Source organism: Chenopodium album, chromosome 21 (genome assembly GCF_948465745.1).
Source record: "Chenopodium album chromosome 21, dcCheAlbu1.1, whole genome shotgun sequence".
Lineage (NCBI taxonomy): Eukaryota > Viridiplantae > Streptophyta > Magnoliopsida > Caryophyllales > Amaranthaceae > Chenopodium > Chenopodium album.
This window is the reverse complement of record NC_137854.1, coordinates 38,785,981-38,794,771: the sequence shown is the minus strand read 5'-3', so window position 1 is coordinate 38,794,771 and position 8,791 is coordinate 38,785,981. Positions and strand designations below refer to the sequence as shown.

General features: G+C 34.0%; 1 protein-coding gene across 1 annotated transcript; it reads right to left on the bottom strand.

The window, feature by feature from the left end:
* Positions 1 to 1,271: 1,271 nt before the first annotated feature.
* Positions 1,272 to 8,791, bottom strand: LOC145602443 (MACPF domain-containing protein At1g14780-like). The gene is made up of 8 exons (XM_081658633.1): positions 8,504 to 8,791; positions 7,872 to 8,113; positions 3,852 to 4,053; positions 3,670 to 3,744; positions 2,865 to 3,048; positions 2,407 to 2,576; positions 2,234 to 2,298; positions 1,272 to 2,143 (listed from the first exon to the last, which is right to left on the bottom strand). The coding sequence occupies exons 1-8, from the start codon at positions 8,789 to 8,791 to the stop codon at positions 1,531 to 1,533; spliced, it is 1,839 nt and encodes a 612-aa protein (XP_081514759.1). The 3' UTR covers positions 1,272 to 1,530.

Here is an 8,791-nt window from a genome sequence, read left to right as displayed (position 1 = left end):
GATTCTGCAGTCAGGATCCAGAAAGTGTTTCGCGGGTTTCGGGTCAGGAAGACGTTCAAGAAGATTCTGGAACTCAAGCGAGAGGTTGATGCCGTGGAGAAGAAGCTTCAGGAGGGAGAAACTATGGCGGCGATTAAGAGGGATAGGATGGAGAAGTTGAAGGTTAATGAGAGTTTGATGGTTTTGTTGTTTAAGCTTGATTCTGTTCGAGGGTTTAATGATGAAATTAGGGTTTTAAGGAAGATGGTGATTCGGAAGGCGATTGGGTTGCAGGAATTGATTGATTCGGTAATTGATGAAACTGCTGATGATAATTGTGAGAAATCTGATGAAGTTGTTGAGAATACGACAGAGAATTTTGATGATTCGACTGTGATGAATGTTGAAACTTTGCCGAGAGTAATCGATGAAACCCTAGAAAAATCTGAGGAAGTTTTTGAAGATGCTGATGATTTCACTGAGAGTATGAGTAAAATGCAAGTTGAAGATTCGGAGAAATTGAAGGAGGAATCTGAGGTTGATGTCGATGCAATGCAGGTTGAAACTGTTGCTGGTTCTGAGGAGACTTGGGAATGTGTTTCTTGTGAAACAGAGGAGCAGAAGTCGGACCTCGTCGAGGCGGCTAAAGAAGATGATCATGGAGATGTTAAAGAGGATTGCGAAGATGAGAGCAATTCGGCCGTGGTAGAGAAGGGAACACCGCCCCCGAAAGAGGATTGGTTCGTCGTTGGTGGTGATGAGGAGGAGAAAAGGAAGAAAGATAAGTTGCTGGAGAAAATGGCGGCGGATAATGAGAGATTGGTGTCAATGGTGGCCGATTTGTGTCAGAAAAACGTCATTCAAAGTCAATTGATCTGTTCGTTGTCTCAGAGGGTTGAGCAATTGGAGAAGGCTATGAGTGAGAGATTGAGGAAGAAGAAAAAGAAGAGTAATGCTACTACTCAAATTTAAGCTATTTTGTTGATACTAGTCTAGTTTAACTATTTAGTAGATTATTGGAATGACTTTTTAATTTGTTTAGTTGATTTTTTGCCAAGATTTAAGATAGATTTTTGCAAGTTTAGGGTGATTGTTAGGTAATGGTATGAACAAATTTGGTGGATGATTGAATGAATGAAAGAATTTGGTTTTTATTTCAATTTCTTTTGTGCTATTGTGAATTTTTTGAATTAGAATATGATTTAAAGCTTAATCTGTGCAATATATCAATATAAATATACAATTAAAGTATGAGGGGAAATCATCCCATAACAATAATTTTAAGTAGCCAATGTTTAATTAAAAGAATACAATCACCTATATGTACAAAATATGCACAATTTAAAAAATCAATACTCAGTATTTCCAAGCTCTTGAATTATCTTTTGTACAAGTTAACTTTGCCATAGTAATTGTATATTAGCCGCAGAAGATTTGTTTTTTGACTCTCTTTCTTCAATAAGTAGATTTATATGTACGGAATACTATTTTAGAATGTCTTGAAAAAAGTTGCCTATTAATGGCTTGTGTCTGCCAGAATCCATGCCTTGATCATGAGCATATGTTTAACAACGAAAACTTTACCTGCAAACCTATCTTGTTCTTCACCAAACCTAACCTAGCAGCAGTAGCAATCCAATAACCGGGATTATCTTGAGGCCCTCTATATGTTTGAGTAGTATCTACAAACCGGAGATACTTCTGGTTTTGAACAGGAACTGGTGGTCCGGTGGGATAAAGACTAGAATCGATGATTACCATTTGCTCTTTTTCTGCCTCTAAGCTCCCTGAACTTGATGGACTACTATACCTCGTCAACTTTTGTGATGTTGATTCTGATGAACCTTGACACCACTCTGAATGAACTATCTCGAAATTCAACACCTTGGAGAATAGAAGTCGGAGATGAAGAACTTGCTTTGAGCCATGCTTTTTAGTATGAAGCTGAGCTCCGGTGACAATGAATACCACTTTTTCCTGCTCACTGGTCCAGGATGGATCGTACTTAACCGGTGCTGTGCATACGTGTGAGAACTTTTTCTGAACTGGTTCAGAGTACCTATCATCTGCTATCTCATCTGATCCTCTCCAAAATAAGCCACTGTCGATTTTGTTTTGTAGCATTAGTGGCATGCTTGATAGATGTTCAAGATGTATTGCCAACCTGAAATATTTCATCTTTATGAATATAGTTTTCAGAGCTTAGCTACCAATCCTATTAGTCCACTATTAACATGCTAATTTTAAGGCTAACCTGTCGCATTTCATGCCCTCTAGGTATAATCGCATCCCTGTAACAGGTTTGCTCTCAACATTAACCTGGTAAATTGCAATACCATTAATCAAAACGATCACAATTTACATGCCAGACAAAAATCGTTTCTTCTTAAGTAGCAAATGTTAGCTGCAAGATCTTTAAGTTAATACCTTTGATGTATTTACGTGCAATTTTGGACCCATGATGTTGAAATGAAGAGTAGATGATGGAAGTGAAATATTTGTTGTTGGGGCTAATGGGAGATCGCTGTGTAAAGGCGCCCATATCCTGGCTGATTGAAAGTCCAGAAAATACTGTAAATCAGCAATTTGGGGTTTATCTGCACAAATTAAACCAGATAAGTTCAGTAAATCAGGGAAGGATTGCTAGATCAAAACAATGAGACCTAAGTGTCTTTGGGATTTAAACTTTATTAAGAGTATATTACGAAAAAGAGACTGATTTTCCTGTCTTTTCGTCTAATATAGAGTTTCCAAGTTTTTACTTCTATTACTATGTCAAAGTGTCAAGGGATTAGAGTCAATAGACGTCAAATCATTGATACTTTGAACTCAAATAAAAGTATGTACTTAGAAAGCCTGTGTGATAAGTTCAGAAATCGACTTACAACGAAGGTATAGATTGATAGCATGTGACAGGAAACCTTTCCCAGAAACATTTTTTAGTAGCGAAGTTATAGGAATAAAGCTAAAGTTGATTGCATCAGGCATCAATGGAACTGTTGGAAGCCATTCAATATGGCTGCTGAATGATGGATCACCCCCTCTTTTAGCACATATCACACTGATACCCTGCAATTGATGATTCAAGGGTTATTTCATTCCAATACAAATTAAACAAAGTTTTAAATTGAGTGTGTCCAAAAGTTCCTGCCAAGAGGATAGAAAATCGATGATTCGAGATACATGCATTTTGAATTAAGTTATGCCCCATAAGTCAGAGACAAGGCTAAGAAGTAAGAACCAAAGAAGGTGCAAAAGAAGGATCAGGGGAAGCCATGCTTGAGGCGACAGTTGTGCTGAGGTGAAGTAGCAAAAACTCCAACAAGCTACTGGGAATGCAACAACACAGGTAGAAACTAGCGCTTTCAAGCAAGTTCATGGCACCAGGCACCAACTATTCAACCAGTACCAGCAGCACAAACCCGCCTTGCTCATTTTGATAGATTACTTCCAGGATTCTGCTACCAATGTTTATTGTATACTTCCAGATTACTAGGCGTTTTACACTCAGGAAAATTACCAATTAGGAATCAAATTTGTACTATCGAATAATCATAGAAAGAGCTCTTCCACTATGAAATTGTTGTGATATTATTTTACCACAGTTGCTTTTTCCACTGTAAAAACTTAGCATAATAGGAGTATGTAGTACTCATCAATAGAATGCATGGCTCGGAAAACTTTACTTACATCTTTTGAGGTAATAGCAGAAAGGCTATCAGAAAGAGCTGCCTGCTGCTGATAGATATTGAATGCTGATGGTACCTGTCAATCACAATTAACTAATCTTGTAAGATCATGATCGATTATGATGTAAAAGAACTAACACATCATTGGTAATTTTAAGTAGGAAAAGATCGAAAATGGTTAACCTTTCGTCTTAGCTCTTTAGTTTTGCGGTTTTTAGGAGCAATGGGGCAAGTCCCTGTAAACAGCTGGTCTCCCAGCTCATACAAGTGCTTCCTGAGTTCTGATGATTCAAGTTTCGACGTTTTATCTTGCTTCACCAAGACCATGTCCTGCCCACCGATGCTTATTCCCACAATGACATGAGTCCCATACTTTTCAATAAACCTGCTTAAGGCCAAAGTTTATTACAATACATTATTGACTCAGCTGGACAAAAAATGAACAGAAGGTGCTTACCATTTATCAGGAATATAGGAACATGTATTATCTTGATATATATAGTTTCCATACATGTAACTTCATATATGACAGCATTTAGGAAATTAATACATCACAGTAATATTCCAAGATAGAATTATGTTGAGCTGTATAGTTATTCAATATTACCTAGTTATTCAATGATCATCATTCATCAATAACAAACTAACACCCCTCTTCCTTCAAAAAAAAAGAAAAAAAATTAACACCCCTCTGTTTTTTCTCTGTTTCTCGAGTCCCAGTTTTTGAGATGATAATCATGAGATAGCAAATGACAAGTGTGAAGAAGCAGAAACTTTCAGAAGATGCTAGAAAATCTGCAGATGTGTTGACAAAGAGTAATTAACTGAAGACTCGAGCAAGGAAGACTGTGAGCAAACTGCCTTGCAGATTAAGACTTCAGGCCTGTCTGAACTGAGCTGAACTGAGCTGAACTGAACTGAAGTTAACCTAACTTACTGGAACTGAACTGAACTGAAAATAATATGAAGAGAACAGGCCTTTCAGCTATCAGATTCAGAGTGAACAAAGAACCTAGTGGTGGACTCCAGTCACTTTGTCCATATGACAGTGATGAAGACAGTGATTAAGCACGAAAATATGAGAACAGTTTCCTAAATGTCATATTCTCTTGCTACGCAAGTGTTTGTGAGCTTGTAGAAATATGCTTATAATATGATCAGTAACAACTAACAAGCTAAGCATTACGTTGTACCATCACAATCAAATCAGATAAGATCAGCGTAGATAAAATTTAATGAGTATTATATTAGCATCATCATCCACATGACATACAGGTTCAACTAATTCATTAATCTATTTCATGAAGTTAGTTGCATTATCAGCATCAGCTATTATGACAAGGTTTTTTCTCATACTTTATTTTCTTCTCACCAATGATTGCAACACAACTGCCGATAATTCCAAACAATCCAATATTATGTTTCTTTTTCCCCCTCTTCTATTTGGTTAGAAAAATCCCAAGATAATGTTACTATGCGTCTAAGGAGATCGGATTTTTTTTGCTAATATCGGGTTAAACAGACTTACCATCCCTATTAAGCTATTATATACAAGTATAACATGTAACATATTATAAAGGCATGAAACATGTTTATTATAAAAATTTAGCTCAATGGTGACCAAGTCAATCCTTTTTGGCGATCCTCATTACTCTAATTTTTTATATAGTTTGACATTAAGCAAAAATTGGAAAATATTAAAAGTCAATACAACTCCAATTACATTGACCATATTCCTTTCTAACTTGAAGTTTTATAAGCTTCAATATAATATACCAGACCAAAAAGATGACCAAGCCAACAAGTAGCATGAAATTATTTTTATTGGTAAAAGTCCTTGAATCTTTCTGTCTTCCTTGATACAGTACAGATTATACTTGTATTAAATGATAAAAATATATGCTGTGTGAAGTTTGTTCCAATACAACCGCGTTGGTCTACATTTAACTTCTTAATCAAACCAGTTAAAAAATTCTTGATTCATTATAGTTTAATAGTTTATAGACTAACTTCTTGCAAGTTAAATGAACAAATAATTAGATGCTAATATATACTCCCTCCGATCATTTTTGTTCATATCACTTTGACTATATTCGTCTCACATTACTTCTTTAGGGATTATTAATAGTATAAAGTGTTTAAAAGCCTTGAATATTTCCATATCTGATACATCTACCTTTTTTTAAAAAAAAAATCAGATCTCGAAAAAGAAATTGCCTTTAGAAAGGAAGACAAATTTAGGAGTACTAATTGTCAAAAGTTAGCTTTAATTTTCACCAAAAACAGACTAAAAAATAACATTTTTAAAGGCTGACAATAATTCACCAGATGTCCAAATGTATATAGCTAAAATGACCAAAATCTAGGACAGAGTCAAATCAGTTAGTTATTTTTAAAATAAAAATGATAGAAATCCATATGCAGTTTATGACTTTTCGATCAATACTACATGTTACTTAGCATAATTATTGGTATTAAATAAAGTTTTTATGTAATTAATAAACATTCAAACAATCTGTGATTACAGTCAAGCAAGCTGCCAAAAGCCATATATAATCTTCAATTAAAAACCATCAAACCGAAATAGTTATATATCTTATCTTAAATTACGTTTTTTAAAAGTTATGCAACGCACATTGCATTGGCATTCAAAATTAACAAGTTTCGCTAGATGATAGTCACAGCTTCATTATATATTATCGTCAATCATCAATTAAATTTATACACTTCTATTATTAGTCAATTTGAAAAATATGCGTCATTATCTTATATACCTGCATCATTTATACATGAAAGACAATTCTCATAAATAATCAAATAACGTTGTTATTTAGTTTAACTAATTTTTCTTTTTGTTTGAATGTTCCCAACTTCTAACTAACATGTTAAGATCACAAATTAAAATTAGTTTGAAATATACAAATAGTCGCTATCATTTTATAATTCATTTTACTTTGCAATACATAAATTAAAAAACCATAGAATAGTATCAGTCGTTGAAGACGCTAATTATTCGTGGTACACATTGTAACACATAGTATTTCATTAATTCAGGTTGATCCATGATTGAATTTTCTGACAGTCGTATATACTGATTATTAGAAAAATCCCATTTCTTTTCACATTATAATTTGACAGCCCTAAGCCCCTAACCACGCAAACAATTACAAATGAAAAGGACTTGCTAATTTCGGCCTAAAGACTACGTGTTTCCAAAGGAACCTTTTCACATTGCAAATTTGTAAATTGTAATCGATTTTTTGTCTTTGAGCGAGTATATATATTATTCGTGGAACACACACCTGAAATTATTAATCAAGTTGTGAATGCATTAGTTAACTCTTTGCTACAGAGATTTCGATACATTTTCTGCCCCTTATAATACAGAGATTACGATACATTTTCTGCACAGAATCGGGGTTTTTTTATTTATTTATTTTTTATGTGAAGAGAATCCGTTATAAAATGATAATAAAATGTGCAAAAGTTTCACTAAAAGGCACAAAAGTTACCCTGACATATATATAAGAGTTATTTATGCTTCATTGATTAATTTGACAAAAGTGACACTAAATTTGACAAAAGTGTACCCGATGTACAGTAAATTACTGAAAACCGGGTGTATTCAAAAGTTTTCCAAAATAATAAATGTTACTTGTATATATAGATGATTAGAGTTGATGACTATCATGGTGACAGTTTGCATCCGCAATATAAATAGCTAATTTCATCGAACACTATAATATAAATGTTCTTTTTCGTTCAAAATTAGTGTCACAAGACTCACAACTCACATTATTCCAACCTCTTTTAATAATTTTACATTAAAAATAAAACCCTTAATAATAGTTGAGCAACTAATTATTTCATCTTCATTCATAACTTAGGGCCTATTCTCATTAACTGAACTCAGCTGAACTGAACTGAACTGAATTTCAACGTAAGAGAACAGGCCCTTAATTTATGTAATCGTGTATTGGAAGTTTTATCACAATCCATCACTAAAATATTATTCCAAACAGAAAGTGTGTATTGTACTAGCAGCTTCTCTACATTAATAAGAGGATTAATAATTTAAGCTCGTATTAAACGGATTATTAAATGAACATGATTTAACTTAGACCAAAAATTTGTTCTACCAAAATAGAAAGTGAGTCGAACTTAAGAAAACAGAGGGAGTATATATAAACGAAAAACTCAAACCTTGCAATGGCAGGGGGATCCCAAGTAGAAGGAACATCATTGAGGACCTCATCAGAAAGTTGCAAAGGATAACGATCGATATGCATATCGAACAAAACTATAGAGTAACCATCAAGCCCCAGTAACTTAACATTAGCTGCATTTTTAGCCCATGAACCACTTTCAAACTTGAACATTGAATTGAACAAACCCGATGGGATCTTCCCAGAAATCGCCGATAGCCTATTGAAGAACTCCGACATCTGCAATTACATTCAACACAACGAACTAAGCTAGCTAGTTATTGGACAATGATACATTGACCCTAAACACAAAATGTTACCTTCAGGAAGGTAAGTAAAAGTGTGTTACCTCAACAACAATCAAAATATTATATTTATAGTAACAATAATCTCTATTTACTAACATAAAATTTGACCTATTTACCATAGATAATCATATTTTACATAATCTTACCTCATTTTCTCAAATACATATTATAAATAGTGTAAAAAGTCAGAGTAAAGCATGTACTAAAAAACGAAGATATTATAAATACAGCTAGAGCATAACTCGAAATCAACTTGAACTCAACCCGTATGATCTACAAACATCTTCAACTAGAAATACGAAACAGAGATAGTAATATATACCTGATTGAAGTCAAGGATATCGGATTGATGGCGAGTATGATCACCCTTATCACATTTGATATCAATGGAAACGGGTTGTTTTAAATTGCCAAAACCAGGGACAAAAAGCTGTTTCTTTTGATCTTCATTGAGTAAAACAATCCTTTGATTTCCTTTGCAATATTTTAGACGAAAATCTGATGTTAAATCAAAGCCTTTTCCAAGACTAGCTATTGATTTGTCTATAATACCTCCATCAGTCATTATATGCATCCTTAAACTCTCCATATTTGAGTTATTTTCTATCAT

Excerpts from the sequence above, each read along its gene's own strand:
- LOC145602443 (XM_081658633.1), bottom strand. The coding sequence starts at position 8,791 with ATGATAGAAAATAACTCAAATATGGAGAGTTTAAGGATGCATATAATG. Across the intron at positions 4,054-7,871 it reads GATCCCCCTGCCATTGCAAG|GTTTATTGAAAAGTATGGGA; the intron begins GTTTGAGTTTTT and ends GGCCTTAAGCAG. Across the intron at positions 2,577-2,864 it reads TATCAATCTATACCTTCGTT|ATAAACCCCAAATTGCTGAT; the intron begins GTAAGTCGATTT and ends TAATTTGTGCAG.